The sequence below is a fragment of the Bos indicus genome, chromosome 14 (genome assembly GCF_029378745.1).
Source record: "Bos indicus isolate NIAB-ARS_2022 breed Sahiwal x Tharparkar chromosome 14, NIAB-ARS_B.indTharparkar_mat_pri_1.0, whole genome shotgun sequence".
Lineage (NCBI taxonomy): Eukaryota > Metazoa > Chordata > Mammalia > Artiodactyla > Bovidae > Bos > Bos indicus.
In genome coordinates, this window is record NC_091773.1 from 71,649,434 (window position 1) to 71,669,443 (window position 20,010).

Below are 20,010 nucleotides of genomic sequence, written 5' to 3' on the forward strand. Positions count from 1 at the left end.
TTTAAGTTTAGAGGGCCAAGGATTGATTGGTTTTCATTCACAGATGTTTTTAAACAAAGTTTCTGGTTTCCCTGTAAATACAATTCCCTCAGAGTTTAGTAACATTTTTACCATTTCCTTTTAGTTCCACCTGCCAGTAATCACACCTCAATTTCTTTCCTAGACATGGTTCTCAAGTCTGCTTTCTCTATAAACATCAGACCTCCTATGTCTCTCTATAGTGGCTGCCTCCAGGTGATCTGGAACAATAGCTTCAGGTGAGAAAGGAACATTCTTGATCTGCTCTTGATCCCCTCCTCCATTTTAAAACTGAGAGGTCTTAATGAGCACTTTTTTCTTCAAGATCTCATTAATTTTTTTTTTTTTTCTGCTATTTGGTATTTAGAAGTCGCCTTTTCCACACTTGTTCCCAAATTACTGGGCCCTCTAATCCCTCGTGGTTTTGCTTGTTAACTGGCTAGTTCTTGCCTGACTTCATCTTTATCCTGCAGCTCCTTCCTGGAAGCAGTGAGGGACACCTTCCAGGCCCCACTCTGGGGAACGCTAACGTCTATAATAGACCCCACCAATGTACATGATTTGGTCACAGTAGAATTTCATTTCTTTTTCAGTAGAGTACAATGAGGGTGAGAACTAAAATGTTGCCTGCCCTATCAGTGAACAAAGGATATTGCAGCCATCAAGTCATTACATTACAGCCGCAGGATGGTGAGCCCTGAGGGAACTCAGGATGGAGGCAAATGGGCTGGCCAAGCCCACCTCGCAGGCAACCACAGCAGCCACCCCTGATGGTGTACCTGAGGAAGCTGGGGATGAGAAAGCACAGGGTGCTGGCCCCAGATGGCTGAAGTGCGTAACAAAGGAGTGATTTCAGTGAACCCGGGCTCCTGCATCTTCCCCTACATAGACAAGTGCTAAATTTCTTAAACTTGACACGTCTGGTTCTCTTTTATTAACAATAATCATGTTATGTTCCAACTTGGTCTTTTGTCACAAAAAAAACTTCTCCTTATCCTGGATCCCCGATTTGCCTTTTTGGAGCAGTCTCTTAGAGCTATTAGGTACGCTGTCTTTACTCTCAATTTGTAGATTATGCATTTTTTCAGTCGACAGTAGTAGTACGTAAGTGAGATAATACCCTCCTCCATCCCAAGCAGATCAGGATTCTGTGTCCTTACAAATATATCCTAGGGTTTGTCGGGGGATTGTTTCCCTTCTAGCCAACTGGAAGGGGAAAAAGAACACAGGGAGATTTTTTTAGTGTGCAGGTCTGGAGTGGCACACATCACTTCCGTTCATATTCTACTGGCAATAATTCAGTGAAATGTTTGACTTGAAGCTAGGAAATATAGTGCCAGGAAGAAACGGAGAATATGGATTTTGGTTGGTAGGTTGCATTCTGTGCTGCTACTGCTAAGTCGCTTCAGTCGTGTTCCATTCTGTGCGACCCCATAGACGGCAGCCCACCAGGCCCCGCCATCCCTGGGATTCTCCGGGCAAGAACGCTGGAGTGGGTTGCCATTTCCTCCTCCAATGCATGACAGTGAAAAGTGAAAGTGAAGTCGCTCAGTCGTGTCTGACTCTTAGCGACCCCATGGACTGCAGCCTACCAGGCTCCTCCGTCCATGGGATTTTCCAGGCAAGAGTACTGGAGTGGGGTGCCATTGCCTTCTCCCACATTCTGTGCTACAATATTTAAATTCAATAACAAGAATAGGATTTGAAAGATATGTTATGGATTAAATCAAACAGTGCATATAATGTAGTATACAAGAGGAAAAAATTTTCTTCTACCCTTACAGGCTCTTCTTGCTGGTCTAAGAATTAATATAAGACAGACTGACAGGTGACACTCAAACAAAAGTTTATAGCACGCATACATGGGAGACCCAGGAAAACAGAGTAGCTCATCAAAATGACTGAAACTCTCAACTTAAATACCATATTCAGCTCTATAACAGGGTGGTTTAATTGAGCCTTGATAGTATTTGATAAAATGAATGTTGCCAAGAAAAACATTTGGGAAATTTAATTACCAGCAATTGTATTTGAAATAATTTTGTAATTTTTATATTTTTTGATAATTTATTTGAAGTAATTTTATATTTTTTTCCAAAATCTAATGGGAATAACATACTTCCCTGTTGGCTCAGACGGTGAAGAATCTGCCTGCAATATGGGAGACCTGTATTTGATCCCTGGGCTGGGAAGATCCCCTGGAGAAGGGAATGGTTACCCACTCCAGTGTACTGCCCTGGCAAATTCCATGGACAGAGGAGCCTAGTAGACTACAGTCCATGGGGTTGCAAAGAGTTGGACACAACTGAGCGACTTTCATTCACTCAATGGAAATAATTTTGGGAACAGTTACAGACTTTATTTTCTTGGGCTCCAAAGTCACTGCAGATGGTGACTGCAGCCATGAAATTAAAAGATGCTTGCTCCTTGGAAGCAAGCTATGACAAGCCTAGACAGTATATTAAAAAACAGAGACATCACTTTGCTGATTTGTCCGTCTAGTCAAAGCTATGGTTTTTCCAGTAGTCATGTATGGATGTGAGTGAGATTGGACCATAAAGAAGGCTGAGCGCTGAAGAATTGATGCTTTCAAACTGTGGTATTGGACAAGACTCCTGAGAATCCCCTGGACTGCAGGGAGATAAAACCAGTCAATCCTAAAGGAAATCAATCCTGAATATTCATTGGAAGGACTGATGCTGAAGCTGAAGTTCCTGTACTTTGGCCATCTGATGAGAAGAGCTGACTTATTGGAAAAGACCCTGATGCTGATGGGAAAGATTGAAGGCAGGAGGAGAAGGGGGCGACAGAGGATGAGATGGTTGGATGACATCACGGACTCAATGGACATGAGTTTGAACAAGTTCCAGGAGATGGTGAAGGACAGGGAAGCCTGGTGTGCTGCAGTCCATGGGGTCGCAAAGATTCAGACACAACTGAGCAACTGAACTGAACTGAATGGGAATGAGTCAAATGAATTTTTATCCATTGCTTTAAAAGCAAATTTTATGAAATGAATTATTCCTGTAGCTTTTAGACAGTCCTTTTGATTTTTTTAGGACTTCATCATAATTATTTTTTTTCTTTTGCAGCAGGCATCTTGGAGATCAAAGATGGGCAGAAAAGATGCCTCCACTATAAAACTTCCTGTTGATCAGTACAGAAAGCAAATTGGTAAGCAATGAATCCCCTTTGATACATTCTTATGAATTAAGATGAAGAAAAAAAAGCAGTTGTGTGCGATATTAACAAAATAACTTTTTCCTCATACATATGATGCACAGAATATGAGTAACAAGGGAATGCACAGAGGTTTTAAAGAACAAAAATAAGCGCAGCCTTATTTATCTATAAAGAAATACATTTTTGTACTTAGGATTTTTTGAAGCTCTTACAATTTTTATTGACTTGGTAAAAGCAAAAATACTTCTATTTTTATTCTTAAGGCTGTGTGCTTGTATATAGTCAGTAATTTTAATATTATCATGTTTATTTCTTGTTATCCTTATGAAATCTTTCAGTTCTGTTGATGACTCTTGGTGGCAATAATGTGATAGCCTCAAAATTCTCCATTAAAATTTAACCTTAGTAAAATGGTGAACTAGAGAGAAGTCCAGTCATCAGCATAGAAAGATAAAAGGAATCTTCTCTGATTGAGACTGTGCTCTAAGTGCAGGATTTCCTACCCAATCTTTTCAATAATGCATGGAGTATTTACAAAAAATTACCTACATACTAGGTCACAATCAAGTCTCCTCAACTTTATAGAAGCAATATCCTACAACTAAAACTTTGAACAGTGTAGTAAATTAGAAATCGGTTAAAAGTAAAAAAGTTAACTTCTACGCCCCCCATCACCCTCTCTTCTTACATGTTCCTTCCTGTTCTCACCTGTTCCCATCCCTTTGGAAATTAGAAAGTAATTACAATAATAATTAGTTTAAAAAACTCTTCTAAATAACTAACAGATAAACAAAGAAGTTGCAAGTCAGAAAATAAGTAGAAGTAATTGATACCAAAAGACTATATACCTCTTTTATAAATATGATACATAAAGTATACTCCTAAAGGAAAAGATATTTCTGCAAAACAAAGAAGATGCAGACAAAGGGAAAATATTTAAAATTTATAACTAATTAAAAATTTACCTGTCGAAAGATGAAACCCTGCATGTGTGTACGCTAAGTTGCTTCAGTCGTGTCCAACTCTTTGCAACCCTGTGGACCATAGCCTGCCAAGCTTCATGAGGTTCTCTAGACAAGAATACTAGAGTGCGTTGTCATGCCCTTCTCCAGATCTTCCCGACTCGGAGTGAACCCACCTGTCTTATGTATCCTGCATTGGCATGTGGGTTCTTTACCACTAACACCACCTGGGAAGCCCTAAATAAAGTCCTACTATAAATAAATAAAATAATCTGGAAACCCAATGGTAAAATGGGCAGAAAATATGAGAAGCCAATTCATATAAATGGAACTCTAAATACATAAATAAAAACAAACGACTATACGTTAAAAGGGATTTCCAGGTGGCAGTAGTGGTAAAGACCCTGCTTGCCAATTCAGAAGATTTAAGAGATGCAGATTTGATCCCTGGGTCAGGAAGATCCCCTGGAAGAGGGCATGGCAACGCACTTCAGTATTCTTGCCTAGAGAAACCCATGGACAGAGGAGCCTAGTGGGCTACAACCCATAGGGCTGCAAAAAGTCGAACATGACTGAAGCGACTTACTGCTTTGGAGATGCCTTTTACTGTATAATATGTGATCATTGTTATTATTGCTGTGTGTGACCATGGGTTAGTCACCAAGTCATGTCCAATCTGCAGCCCCATGGACTCTAGCCTGCCAGGTTCCTCTGTCAATGGAATTGTATTGCATATATTAAAATAAAACATACAATCAAAAGTCTTATGAAAAGATCTCATTCATCTAATTGATAACTGAAAAATAAAAAAAATTCTGGCTATATTATCTCTTGAGAGAAATTTTATATTTGATTTTTTATATCCTCCCTTCACTTATGGGATGCTGTATCAATAATAGTGTGGAGTGTTATATTATTTATGTATTTAAAGAGAAGGACTGACTTACCAGGTTGAAGTTTGATCAAATGGGATGTGCGAAACCACATGAATAAAGAATGAACATATTTGGGAACAATTCATATCCAACTCTTAAGCAATTGTTAGAATTTTGACAAGTGTATATATCCATGTAACCATATATGCCAATCAAAATGCAGAACATTTCTATCCTCTCAAATAGTTCCAATGTCTCTATCCCACCCTCCCATATGCAACCACTGTTCTGATTTCTGTCATCATTGATAATAGAAAAAATAAAGCATCTGCTAGGATTTTTATTGAAACTGAATTATATCTCATAATCCATTTTTAAAAGTAAACATACTAAAAATCTCTAAAGTATTCTGTTCTATAATCATTGCATATTTTCCTTTGATTTAGTTATATTCATATGTGTAAGAGCAAAGAAAAAATAAGACAGAGAAAGTAACATAATTGTAAGGTCTCATTCCTCTTCTTATACTAAATTATTCTGAGGATTCTGTTATGCATTACTGTTATTCAATCACTTGGTCCTGTCCGACTCTTTGTGATTCCATGGACTGCAGCATGCCAGATTTCCCTGTCGTTCACCATCTCCCAGAGCTTGCTCATACTCATGTCCATTGAGTTGGTGATGCCATCCAACCATCTCATCCTCTGTCAGCCCTTTCTCCTCCTGTCTTCAGTCTTACTGAGAATCAGATCTTCTCTAATGAGTCAGCTCTTTGCATCAGGTGGCCAAAGTATTGGAGCTTCAGCTTCAGCATCAGTTCTTTTTTTTTTTTTTTAATTTTTATTTTATTTTTAAACTTTACATAATTGTATTAGTTTTGGCAAATATCGAAATGAATCCACCACAGGTATACATGTGTTCCCCATCCTGAACCCTCCTCCCTCCTCCCTCCCCATACCATCCCTCTGGGTCGTCCCAGTGCACTAGCCCCAAGCATCCAGTATCGTGCATCGAACCTGGACTGGCAACTCGTTTCTTACATGATATTTTACATGTTTCAATGTCATTCTCCCAAATCTTCCCACCCTCTCCCTCTCCCACAGAGTCCATAAGACTGTTCTATACATCAGTGTCTCTTTTGCTGTCTCGTACACAGGGTTATTGTTACCATCTTTCTAAATTCCATATATATGCATTATTATACTGTATTTATGTTTTTCCTTCTGGCTTACTTCACTCTGTATAATAGGCTCCAGTTTCATCCACCTCATTAGAACTGATTCAAATGTATTCTTTTTAATGGCTGAGTAATACTCCATTGTGTATATGTACCACTGCTTTCTTATCCATTCATCTGCTGATGGACATCTAGGTTGCTTCCATGTCCTGGCTATTATAAACAGTGCTGCGATGAACATTGGGGTACACGTGTCTCTTTACCTTCTGGTTTCCTCAGTGTGTATGCCCAGCAGTGGGATTGCTGGATCATAAGGCAGTTCTATTTCCAGTTTTTTAAGGAATCTCCACATTGTTCTCCATAGTGGCTGTACTAGTTTGCATTCCCACCAACAGTGTAAGAGGGTTCCCTTTTCTCCACACCCTCTCCAGCATTTATTATTTGTAGACTTTTGGATGGCAGCCATTCTGACTGGTGTGAAATCGTACCTCATAGTGGTTTTGATTTGCATTTCTCTGATAATGAGTGATGTTGAGCATCTTTTCATGTGTTTGTTAGCCATCTGTATGTCTTCTTTGGAGAAATGTCTATTTAGTTCTTTGGCCCATTTTTTGATTGGGTCGTTTATTTTTCTGGAGTTGAGCTGTAGGAGTTGCTTGTATATTCTTGAGATTAGTTGTTTGTCAGTTGCTTCATTTGCTATTATTTTCTCCCATTCTGAAGGCTGTCTTTTCACCTTGCTAATAGTTTCCTTTGATGTGCAGAAGCTTTTAAGGTTAATTAGGTCCCACTTGTTTATTTTTGATTTTATTTCCAATATTCTGGGAGGTGGGTCATAGAGGATCCTGCTGTGATGTATGTCAGAGAGTGTTTTGCCTATGTTCTCCTCTAGGAGTTTCTGGTCTTACGTTTAGATCTTTAATCCATTTTGAGTTTACTTTTGTGTATGGTGTTAGAAAGTGTTCTAGTTTCATTCTTTTACAAGTGGTTGACCAGATTTCCCAGCACCACTTGTTAAAGAGATTGTCTTTAATCCATTGTATATTCTTGCCTCCTTTGTCAAAGATAAGGTGTCCATATGTGCGTGGATTTATCTCTGGGCTTTCTATTTTATTCCATTGATCTATATTTCTGTCTTTGTGCCAGTACCATACTGTCTTGATAACTGTGGCTTTGTTGTAGAGCCTGAAATCAGGTAGGTTGATTCCTCCAGTTCCATTCTTCTTTTTCAAGATCGCTTTGGCTATTCGAGGTTTTTTGTATTTCCATACAAATTGTGAAATTATTTGTTCTAGCTCTGTGAAGAATACTGTTGGTAGCTTGATAGGGATTGCATTGAATCTATAAATTGCTTTGGGTAGTATACTCATTTTCACTATATTGATTCTTCCAATCCATGAACATGGTATCTTTCTCCATCTATTAGTGTCCTCTTTGATTTCGTTCACCAGTGTTTTATAGTTTTCTATATATAGGTCTTTAGTTTCTTTAGGTAGATATATTCCTAAGTATTTTATTCTTTCCGTTGCAATGGTGAATGGAATTGTTTCCTTAATTTCTCTTTCTGTTTTCTCATTATTAGTGTATAGGAATGCAAGGGATTTCTGTGTGTTGATTTTATATCCTGCAACTTTACTATAGTCATTGATTATTTATAGTAATTTTCTGGTGGAATCTTTAGGGTTTTCTATGTAGAGGATCATGTCATCTGCAAATAGTGAGAGTTTTACTTCTTCTTTTCCAATTTGGATTTCTTTTATTTCTTTTTCTGCTCTGATTGCTGTGGCCAAAACTTCCAAAACTATGTTGAATAGTAATGGTGAAAGTGGGCACCCTTGTCTTGTTCCTGACTTTAGAGGAAATGCTTTCAATTTTTCACCATTGAGGATAATGTTTGCTGTGGGTTTGTCATATATAGCTTTTATTATGTTGAGGTATGTTCCTTCTATTCCTGCAAATGGATGTTGAATTTTGTCAAAGGCTTTCTCTGCATCTATTGAGATAATCATATGGTTTTTATTTTTCAATTTGTTAATGTGGTGTATTACATTGATTGATTTGCGGATATTGAAGAACCCTTGCATCCCTGGGATAAAGCCCACTTGATCATGGTGTATGATCTTTTTAATGTGTTGTTGGATTCTGATTGCTAGAATTTTGTTAAGGATTTTTGCATCTATGTTCATCAGTGATATTGGCCTGTATTTTTCTTTTTTTGTGGGATCTTTGTCAGGTTTTGGTATTAGGGTGGTGGTGGCCTCATAGAATGAGTTTGGAAGTTTACCTTCCTCTGCAATTTTCTGGAAGAGTTTGAGCAGGATAGGTGTTAGCTCTTCTCTAAATTTTTGGTAGAATTCAGCTGTGAAGCTGTCTGGACCGGGGCTTTTGTTTGCTGGAAGATTTTTGATTACAGTTTCAATTTCCGTGCTTGTGATGGGTCTGTTAAGATTTTCTATTTCTTCCTGGTCGAGTTTTGGAAAGTTGTACTTTTCTAAGAATTTGTCCATTTCTTCCACGTTGTCCATTTTATTGGCATATAATTGTTGATAGTAGTCTCTTATGATCCTTTGTATTTCTGTGTTGTCTGTTGTGATCTCTCCATTTTCGTTTCTAATTTTGTTGATTTGATTTTTCTCCCTTTGTTTCTTGATGAGTCTGGCTAATGGTTTGTCAATTTTATTTATCCTTTCAAAGAACCAGCTTTTGGTTTTGTTGATTTTTGCTATGGTCTCTTTTGTTTCTTTTGCATTTATTTCTGCTCTAATTTTTAAGATTTCTTTCCTTCTACTAACCCTGGGGTTCTTCATTTCTTCCTTTTCTAGTTGCTTTAGGTGTAGAGTTAGGTTATTTATTTGACTTTTTTCTTGTTTCTTGAGGTGTGCCTGTATTGCTATGAACTTTCCCCTTAGGACTGCTTTTACTGTGTCCCACAGGTTTTGGGTTGTTGTGTTTTCATTTTCATTCGTTTCTATGCAAATTTTGATTTCTTTTTTGATTTCTTCTGTGATTTGTTGGTTATTCAGCAGCATGTTGTTCAGCCTCCATATATTGGAATTTTTAATAGTTTTTCTCCTGTAATTGAGATCTAATCTTACTGCATTGTGGTCAGAAAAAATGCTTGGAATGATTTCTGTTTTTTTGAATTTACCAAGGCTAGCTTTATGGCCCAGGATGTGATCTATCCTGGAGAAGGTTCCATGTGCACTTGAGAAAAAGGTGAAATTCATTGTTTTGGGATGAAATGTCCTATAGATATCAATTAGGTCTAACTGGTCTATTGTATTGTTTAAAGTTTGTGTTTCCTTGTTAATTTTCTGTTTAGTTGATCTATCCATAGGTGTAAGTGGGGTATTAAAGTCTCCCACTATTATTGTGTTATTGTTAATTTCTCCTTTCATACTTGTTAGCATTTGTCTTACGTACTGTGGTGCTCCCGTGTTGGGTGCATATATATTTATAATTGTTATATCTTCTTCTTGGATTGATCCTTTGATCATTATGTAGTGACCTTCTTTGTCTCTTTTCACAGCCTTTGTTTTAAAGTCTATTTTATCTGATATGAGTATTGCTACTCCTGCTTTCTTTTGGTCCCTATTTGCATGGAAAATCTTTTTCCAGCCCTTCACTTTCAGTCTGTATGTGTCCCCTGTTTTGAGGTGGGTCTCTTGTAGACGACATATGTAGGGGTCTTGTTTTTGTATCCATTCAGCCAGTCTTTGTCTTTTGGTTGGGGCATTCAACCCATTTACGTTTAAGGTAATTACTGATAAGTACGATCCCGTTGCCATTTACTTTATTGTTTTGGGTTCGAGTTTATACACTGTTTTTGTGTTTCCTGTCTAGAGAATATCCTTAAGTATTTGTTGGAGAGCTGGTTTGGTGGTGCAGAAATCTCTCAGCTTTTGCTTGTCTGAAAAGCTTTTGATTTCTCCTTCATACTTGAATGAGATCCTTGCTGGGTACAATAATCTGGGCTGTAGGTTATTTTCTTTCATCATTTTAAGTATGTCTTGCCATTCCCTCCTGGCTTGAAGAGTTTCTATTGAAAGATCAGCTGTTATCCTTATGGGAATTCCCTTGTGTGTTATTTGTTGTTTTTCCCTTGCTGCTTTTAATATTTGTTCTTTGTGTTTGATCTTTGTTAATTTGATTAATATGTGTCTTGGGGTGTTTCTCCTTGGGTTTATCCTGTTTGGGACTCTCTGGGTTTCTTGGACTTGGGTGATTATTTCCTTCCCAATTTTAGGGAAGTTTTCCACTATTATCTCCTCAAGTATTTTCTCATGGTCTTTCTTTTTGTCTTCTTCTTCTGGAACCCCTATGATTCGAATGTTGTAGTGTTTGATATTGTCCTGGAGGTCTCTGAGATTGTCCTCATTTCTTTTAATTTGTTTTTCGTTTATCCTCTCTGATTCATTTATTTCTACCATTCTATCTTCTAATTCACGAATCCTATCTTCTGCCTCTGTTATTCTACTATTTGTTGCCTCCAGAGTGTTTTTAATTTCATTTATTGCATTATTCATTATATATTGACTCTTTTTTATTTCTTCTAGGTCCTTGTTAAACCTTTCTTGCATCTTCTCAATCCTTGTCTCCAGGCTATTTGTCTGTGATTCCATTTTAGTTTCAAGATTTTGGATCAATTTCACTATCATTATTTGGAATTCTTTATCAGGTAGATTCCCTATCTCTTCCTCTTTGGTTTGGTTTGGTGGGCATTTATCCTGTTCCTTTATCTGCTGAGTATTCCTCTGTCTCTTCATCTTGTTTAAATTGCTGAGTTTGGGGTGTCCTTTCTGTATTCTGGCAGTTTGTGGAGTTCTCTTTATTGTGGCGTTTCCTCACTGTGTGTGGCTTTGTACAGGTGGCTTGTCAAGGTTTCCTGGTTAGGGAAGCTTGTGTCGGTGTTGTGGTGGGTGGAGCTGTATTTCTTCTCTCTGGAGTGCAATGAAATGTCCAGTAATGACTTATGAGATGTCTATAGTTTTGGGGTGACTTTGGGCAGCCTGTATCTTGAAGCTCAGGGCTGTGTTCCTTTGTTGCTGGAGAATTTGCTTGGTATGTCTTGCCCTGGAACTTATTGGCCCTTGTGTAGTGCTTGGTTTCAGTGTCGGTATGGAGGCATTTGATGAGCTCCTGTCAATTAATGTTCCTTGGAGTCAGGAGTTCCCTGGAGTCAGGGTTTGGACTTAAGTCTCCTGCTTCCGGTTATCGGTCTTATTTTTACAGTAGTTTCAAAACTTCTCCTTCTATACAGCACCATGGATAAAACATCTACATTAAAGATGAAAACTTTCTCTACGGTGAGGGTCACTCAGAGAGGTTCACAGGGTTACATGGAGAAGAGAAGAGGGAGGAGGGAGTTAGAGGTGACCCAAATGAGATGAGGTGAATCAATAGTGGAGAGAGTGGGCTAGCCAGTAGTCACTTCCTTATGTGCACTCCACAACTGGACCACTCAGAGATGTTCACGGAGTTATACAGAGAAGAGAAGAAGGAGGAAGGTGACAGAGGTGGCCAGAAGGATAAAAGGGGGGAATGAAAAGGAGGGAGACAGATCCAGCCAGTAATCAGTTCCCTAAGTGTTCTCCACCGTCTGGAACACACAGAAATTCACAGAGTTGGGTAGAGTAGAGAGGGATTAGGGAGGAGACACAGGCGACCTGGTGGAGAAAAAGGAGAGTCCAAAGGGAGAGAGAGCAGTCAAGCCAGTAATCTCGCTCCCTAGTGAAAAATGGGTCCTGAAGATTGGGTTCTTAAAGGTACAAAATTGGTAACAAATACATAAAAGCAAAAATTAAAAATCTAGAGTAGAGTTTGGAATTTCAAAAATACGATGTTAAAGAAAAGAAGAAGGAAAAGAAAGAGAGAAAAAACGAACAAACAAAAACAAGGTTGTGAAAATTATAAAGAAAGTACAGGTACAAAATTGATAACTAATACCAAAAAGCAAAAATTAAAAATCTAGAGTAGAGTTTGGAATTTCAAAAATACAATGTTAAAAAAAAAAGAAGAAGAAAAATAAAGAGAGAAAACAAACAAACAAAAACAAACAATGTTACAAAAATTATAAAGAAAATACAGGTACAAAATTGATATCAAATACCAAAAAGCATAAATTAAAAATCTAGAGTAGAGTTTGGAATTTCAGATATACAATGTTATATAAAAGAAGAAGAGAAAGAAACAGAGAAGAAGAAGAAAAAAAAAAGTCACAGAAATTATATAAAAAAAACTATAGGTACAAAATTGATAACATATACCAAAAAGCGAAAATTAAAAATCTAGAGTAGAGTTTGGAATTTCAAAAATACAATGTTAAAAAAAAGAAGAAAAAAAAAAAAAAAAGGTCAAAAAATTACAAAATATATATATATGAAGTTTGCTGAAGAAGAAAAGAGGGTCTTTTTTTTTTTTTTGCAAAGTAATAGGTTATAAAAGTGAAAATTAAAGGAACAATAGAGGACTTAAATTTTTTTTTTTAATTAAAAAAAAAAAAGAAAGAATGATCGTAAAAATAATAAAAATATATCTAGGACTTTCTTGGTTTTGTTGTGGGTGTTGTGGGTTCAGTTCATTTTTGGCTAGTTCCTTGGTCAGACTTATATTTCTCAAGATCTATAGGCCCCTTCCTATGTAGTCCGTAGTAACCATAGGGTTTTGATCTATTGCCTGTAGCTTCCAAGGCGTTTCCCTCTGTTATATCTTCTTCTGTTTGCTAGTCTCTTCAGTATCTGGTTTCCGCCCTGACACAAAGGGGATGGTAGAGGACACTTTTTTTTTTTTTTTAGGCTTACTTGTTCAGTCGCGCTGTGGGGAGGGAGGGAGGGATGCCGCAAACAAATAACACTGGCGTGGGCTCGCAGTGCCTCAGCCACCCTGGGTCTGCCCCTGCTCACGGCGCGTGTAGCCACCCTGCCCACACTGTTCGGGCTCTAGGTTGTTCCGCCAGGAACAATCCGAGGCCGGCCCTGGGTTGCATGCACCTCCCAGGTCCAAGCCGCTCAGGTTCAGGCACTCGGGTAGTCCTCAGAGGCGCAGACTCAGTTGGGCCTGCATTTTGTGCTCTTCCCAGGTCCGAGCAGCTCAGGTGATGAGGTGTTTGGCGAGCGCCAATGCTGCGACTTATCGCCTCCCCGCCACTCGGTTATTTGGGTGTAAAACCGGCGCACCTTCTCAGGCAGATGTTGACCATCCAGACCCCCAAGAAGTTTTAGTTAGCAAAGAAGCCTGCTTACAGTTTTATAGATAATGTCTCTCTGGGGCTGCGATTGCCCCCTTCCAGCTCTGGCTGCCTGTCACCGGAGGGGGAAGGTCTGCAGCCGGCTATCTCTGTTCAGTCCTTTGTTCCGTGCGCGGGCCTGGCGGTCTTTGGTTAGGGCTGGCTTTTCGCGTGGTAGATATCCCACAGTCTGGTTTGCTAGCCCAAATTATTTCGCTCAGAGAGCGCTCAGGGTATTCAGGCCAGATTCTTACTCTCAGCGATGCAGCCCGCGCCGCGCCTCTCTGCCCAGCCCCCGCTTGGTAATGGCGGATGCAGGCGTCTGTGCTGCTTCTCCGCTGGGGGAGTTACCATAGAGCTCGCAATCTGCGAGTTTTAATTGTTTATTTATTTTTTCTCCCTGTTATGTTGCCCTCTGTGCTTCCAAAGCTTGGCACAGATTCGGCAGTGAGAAGGTTTCCTGGTGTTTGGAAACTTCTCTCTTTTTAAGATTCCCTTCCCGGGACGGAACTCCATCCCTCCCTCTTTTGTCTCTTTTTTTTGTCTTTAATATTTTTTCCTACCTCCTTTCGAAGAGTTGGGTTGCTTTTCTGGGTGCCTGATGTCCTCTGCCGGCATTCAGAAGTTGTTTTGTGGAATTTACTCGACGTTTAAATGCTCTTTTGATGAATTTGTGGGGGAGAAAGTGTTCTCCCCGTCCTACTCCTCCGCCATCTTGGCTCCTCCCCCCAGCATCAGTTCTTCCAATGAATATTCAGGACTGATTTCCTTTAGGATTGACTGGTTGGATCTCCTTACAGTCCAAGGGACTCTTAAGAGTTTTTTTCCAACATCACAGTTCAATACATCAATTCTTTGGTGCTCAGCTTTCATTATAGTCCAATTCTCACATCCATACATGACCACTGGAAAAACCATAGCCTTGACTAGACGGACCTTTGTCAGCAAAGTGATATCTCTGCTTTTTAATATGCTGTCTAGGTTTGTCAAGCTTTTCTTCCAGGGAGCAAAGCATCTTTCAATTTCATGGCTTCAGGCACCATTTACAGTGATTTTGGAGCCCAAGAAAATAAAGTCTGTCACTGTTTCTATTGTTTCCCCATCTATTTGCCAGGAAGTGGTGGATGCCATGATCTTAGTTTTTTGAATGTTGAGTTTTAAGCCAGCTTGTTCACTCTCCTCTTTCACTTTCATCAAGAGGCTCTTTAGTTCCTCTTTGCTTTCTGCCATAAGACTGATGTCATCTGCATATCTGAGGTTATTGATATTTCTCCCAGCAATATTGATTCTTGCTTGTGCTTCATCTTCCCCAGCATAGAAGTTAAATAAGCTGTGGTACATATACACAATGGAGTATTACTCAGCCATTAAAAAGCATACATTTTAATCAGTTCTAATGAGGTGGATGAAACTGGAGCCTATTATACAGAGTGAAGTAAGCCAGAAAGAAAAACACCAATACAGTATACTAACACATATATATGGAATTTAGAAAGATGGTAACAATAACCCTGTGTACGAGACAGCAAAAGAGACACTGATGTATAGAACAGTCTTTTGGACTCTGTGGGAGAGGGAGAGGGTGAGATGATTTGGGAGAATAGCATTGAAATATGTATAATATCATATATGAAACGAGTCGCCAGTCCAGGTTTGATGCACGACACTGGATGCTTGGGGCTGGTGCACTGGAATGACCCAGAGGGATGGTATGGGCAGGGAGGAGGGTTCAGGATGGGGAACACATGTATGCCTGTGGCAGATTCATTTCGATACATGGCAGAACCAATACAATATTGTAAAGTTTAAAAATAAAATAAAATTAAAAAAAAAGAAGTTAAATAAGCAGGGTGATGATATACAGCCTTGACATACTCCTTTGCCAATTTTGAAATAGTCTATTGTTCCATGTCTGGTTCTAACTGTTGCTTCTTGACCTTCATACAGGTTTCTCAGGAGGTCGTAAGGTGGTCTGGTATTCCCATCTCTTTATGAATTTTCCAGTTTGTTATGATCCACACAGTCAGAGGCTTTAGCACAGTCAATGAGTCAGAAGTAGATGTTTTTCTTAAATTCCCTTGCTTTTTATTTGATTCAACAGATATTGGCAGTTTGATCTCTGGTTCCTCTGCCTTTTCTAAATCCAACTTGAACATCTTAAAATTCTTGTTTCACATACTGTTGAAGCCTAGCTCGAAGGATTTTAAGCATTACCTTACTAACATTTAAGATGAGTGCTATTGTGTGGTAGTTTGAACATTCTTTTGCATTGCTCTTCTTTGGGATTGTAATGAAAACTGACCTTTTTGCAGTCCTGTGTCCACTTGCTGAGTTTTCCAAATTTGCTGGCATATTGAGTGCAGCACTTTCATAGCATCATCTTTTAGGATTTGAAATAGCTCAGCTGGAATTCCATCACCTCCACTAGCTTTGTTCTTAGAGATGCTTCCTAAGGCCCACTTGACTTCGCATTCTAGGATGTCTGGCTCTAGATGAGTGATCACACCATCATGGTTATCCAGGTCATTAAGATCTTTTTTGTATAGTTCTTCTGTGTGTTTTTGCCACCTCTTTTTAATATTTTCTGCTTCTCTTAGGTCTGTATCACTTCTGTCCTTCATTGTGCCCATCTTTGCATGAAATTTTACTTTGGTGTCTTTAATTTTCTTGGACATCTCTAGTCTTTCCCATTCTATTATTTACCTCTATTTCTTTGCATTGATCACTTAGGAAAGCATCCTTATCTGTCCTTGATAATCTTTGGAACTTGGTTTTCAAGATGGCAGAGAAGGATGTGTGCTTCTCTTCTTCTGGGAGAACACCTAGATCAAAACTAGCTGCTAAACAGCTGAAATGGGAATTCTGAGTTCTTGTTTGTGGAGCCAAAGAATGGAATTCACAAATGTGCAAACACTCATGGTAGCTAGTGAATAGGATTTTTAGAGAGAAGGAAAGTACAGAGCTCCCAGCAAAGACACTGAGAGTGGGTACAGAGTCACCCAAAAGGTAGGGATTACAGCAGTTTTGTATCTTTACCAGTATTAATCTGTACATTTTTGGTTGGCTCCTCTTCTTAAATCATGTTATTTCTATCCAATCAGTTTAAAGGTCAAGATGCTTAGCTTTACATCCTTATATCTTCTCTTGATCCTTGGATTAAGTCATCCCCTGGCCATTTTATAATGGACCAGATGTATGAGTTTAAGATTTATGGTCACCAGTTGTTTTTCCCTCAGGCATATGGAACATAAGTTAATTACTCCCCTTCCCTGGATCTGAGTGCTGATAATTTATCTGACTGAGGACACATTCCAGGAACTCAGGACAAAGGATATAGTAAAACAAGACCTAGGTCTCAGAGTTCTACACTGACTGCCTCAGTTCAGTTCAGTTCAGTCGCTCAGGCGTGTCCGACTCTTTGTGACCCCAGGAATCACAGCACGCCAGGCCTCCCTGTCCATCACCAACTCCTGGAGTTCACTCAGACTCACGTCCATCGAGTCAGTGATGCCATCCAGCCATCTCATCCTCTGTCGTCCCCTTCTCCTCCTGCCCCCAATCCCTCCCAGCATCAGAGTCTTTTCCAATGAGTCAACTCTTCACATGAGGTGGCCAAAGTACTGGAGTTTCAGCTTTAGCAGCATTCCTTCCAAAGAAATCCCAGGACCGATCTCCTTTAGGATGGACTGGTTGGATCTCCTTGCAGTCCAAGGGACTCTCAAGAGTCTTCTCCAACACCACAGTTCAAAAGCATCAATTCTTCGGTGCTCAGCCTTCTTCACAGTCCAACTCTCACATCCTTACATGACCACTGGAAAAACCATAGCCTTGACTAGACGAACCTTTGTTGGCAAAGTAATGTCTCTGCTTTTGAATATGCTATCTAGGTTGGTCATAACTTTCCTTCCAAGGAGTAAGCGTCTGTTAATTTCATGGCTGCAGTCACCATCTGCAGTGATTTTGGAGCCCCCAAAAATAAAGTCTGACACTGTTTCCACTGTTTCCCCATCTATCTCCCATGAAGTAATGGGACCAGATGCCATGATCTTCGTTTTCTGAATGTTGAGCTTTAAGCCAACTTTTTCACTCTCCACTTTCACTTTCATCAAGAGGCTTTTGAGTTCCTCTTCACTCTGCCATAAGGGTGGTGTCATCTGCATATCTGAGGTTATTGATATTTGTCCTGGCAATCTTGATTCCAGCTTGTGTTTCTTCCAGCCCAGCATTTCTCATGATGTACTCTGCATATAAGTTAAATAAGCAGGGTGACAATATACAGCCTTGACGTACTCCTTTTCCTATTTGGAACCAGACTGCCTAGCAATTTCTAACTCACAATCACCCACAGGAAAATGTTGAATCCCACCAAAAAAAAAGAAACCTTACATGCAAAGGCAAAGGAGAAGCAACAAGAAGATGGTAGGAAGGGTGCAACTGAGTATAAAATCAAACTTCGTACCCACCAGAGATGCTTGGAGGGCACAAGTAAAACCTCATGTGCACCAAGACCTAGGGAAATGAGCAGTGACCTCCACAAGAGACTGAGCCAGACCTGCCTTTGGGTGTCTGAGTGTCTCCTGTGGAGCCATGGGTCAGCAGTGGCCTGCAGAGGCTATGGGGGCTCTGGCAGCACCATCCTCAGAGGTGTGGTGTGGGGCATATGTCCTCTTGAAGGAGGTTGTCATTAGCCCCATTATAGAGTCACTGAGCAGGTGACCCATGACCTGGAGAACAATTATACCAAAAAAGTTCTTGCACTGTTGTGAAAGTTCTAGGGCCCACAACAGATTTCCCAACCTGGGAATCCAGCAAAGAGACTGAGAACCAAACCCCCCCCCCCCCCCCCCCCGCCCCAGGGAATTTGACTTTGAAGGTCAGTGGGATATGATTATGGAACTTCCACAGGACTGGGGAAACAGAGACTTTTGGAGGCAAAAACAAAACCTGTGTGCACTGGGACCCAGGAGAAAGGAGCAGGGATCCCACAAAGGACTGTGCCAGGAGTCTCCAGCAGAGGCGTGGGTCAGCAGTGGCCTGCTGCAGGGTCAGGGACACTGGTAGCAGCAGTCCCGGAAGGTGCAGCGTCCTGGCATAAGTCCTTTTGGAGGAGGTCTCCATTACCCCTACCATAGTTTGGACTCAGGCAAACTACAGGGAGGGAACTCAGCCCCACCCATCAGCAGAAGATTGGATTAAAGACTTACTGAGCATGGCCTTGCCCACCAGAGCAAGACCCAGTTCTTCCCACAGCCAGTCCTCTTATCCTTATCCATCAGAGGACAGACAGAATGAAAACCACAATCACAGAAAACTAACCAAACTGATGACATAGATCATAGCCTTGTCTGACTCAATGAAACTGTGAGCCATGCCATGTAGGGCTACTCAAGACGGAAGAGTCATGGTGGAGAGTTCTGACAAAACGTGGTACATGGGAGATGGGAATGGCAAACGACTTCAGCGTTCCTGCCTTGAGTGCCCCATGAACAGTAAGAAAAGGCAAAGATATGACACTGAAAGATGAACTTCCCAGGTCCATAGGTGCCCAATATGCTACTGAAGAAGAGCAGAAACATAGCTCCAAAGAAATGAAAAGGCTGAGCCCAGTGGAAACAACACCCAGTTGTGGATGTATCTGGTAGTGAAAGTAAAGTCTGATGCTGTAAAGAACAATATTTCATTGGAGCCTGGAATGTTAGGTCCATGAGTCAACGTAAATTGGAAGTATTCAAATAGGAGAAGGCAAAAGTGAGCATCAACATCTTAGGAATCAGTGAACTAAAATGGACAGGAATGGGCAAATTTAATTCAGATGATCATTACATATACTACTGTGGGCAAGAATCCCTTAGAAGAAATGGATTAGCCCTCACAGTCAGCAAAAGAGTCCGAAATAGAGTACTTGGGTGCATTCTCAAAACAACAGAATGATCTCTGTTCGTTTCCAAGACAAACCATTCTATATTATAGTAATCCAAGTCTATGCCCCAACCACTAATGCTGAAGAAGCTGAAACTGAATGGTTCTATGAAGAACCTACAAGATCTACTAGAACTAACACCAAAAAAGATGTCCTTTTCAACAGGGAACTGGAATGAAAAAGTAGAAAGTCAGGAGATACCTGGAGTAACAGGCAAGTTTGGCCTTGGAGTACAAAATGAATCAGGACAAAGGCTAACCAAGTTTTGCTAAGAGAATGCACTGACCATAGCAAACACCCTCTTCCAACAACATGAGAGACAGCTCTACAGATGGTCAATACCAAAATCAGATTGATTATAGAGCTTCTCCACCTTCAGGTGCAGGGCTTCCCTTGTGGCTCAGCTGGTAAAGAATCCAACTGCAATGTGTGAGACCTCGGTTCGATCCCTAGGTTGGGAAGATCCCCTGGAGAAGGGAAAGATTACCCTCTCCAGTACTCTGGCCTGGAGAATTCCATAGACTATATAGTCCATGGGGTACCAAAGAGTCGAACACGACTGAGAAACTTTCACTTTCACCTTCAGGTCCAATGAATATAGTCAGCAAAAACAAGACCAGAAGCTGACTGTGGCTCAGATCATGAACTCC

At 40.1% G+C, this 20,010-nt stretch overlaps 1 protein-coding gene across 9 annotated transcripts in view; it reads left to right on the plus strand.

Moving 5' to 3' along the window:
* The window catches only part of TRIQK (triple QxxK/R motif containing), a 116,145-nt gene that overhangs the window by 59,382 nt on the left and 36,753 nt on the right, over positions 1-20,010 (plus strand). For 4 of the 9 annotated variants that reach the window (XM_019973964.2, XM_019973961.2, XM_070802914.1 and 1 more), the window contains one exon: positions 3,111-3,192. In XM_019973964.2, coding sequence (XP_019829523.1) covers positions 3,132-3,192 — 61 coding nt within the window. In that variant the 5' untranslated portion in view covers positions 3,111-3,131. Of the gene's footprint in view, positions 1-163; positions 258-3,110; positions 3,193-20,010 lie in introns of all 9 variants that reach the window. The other 5 variants (XM_070802917.1, XM_070802919.1, XM_070802920.1 and 2 more) reach the window with 3 other exon arrangements.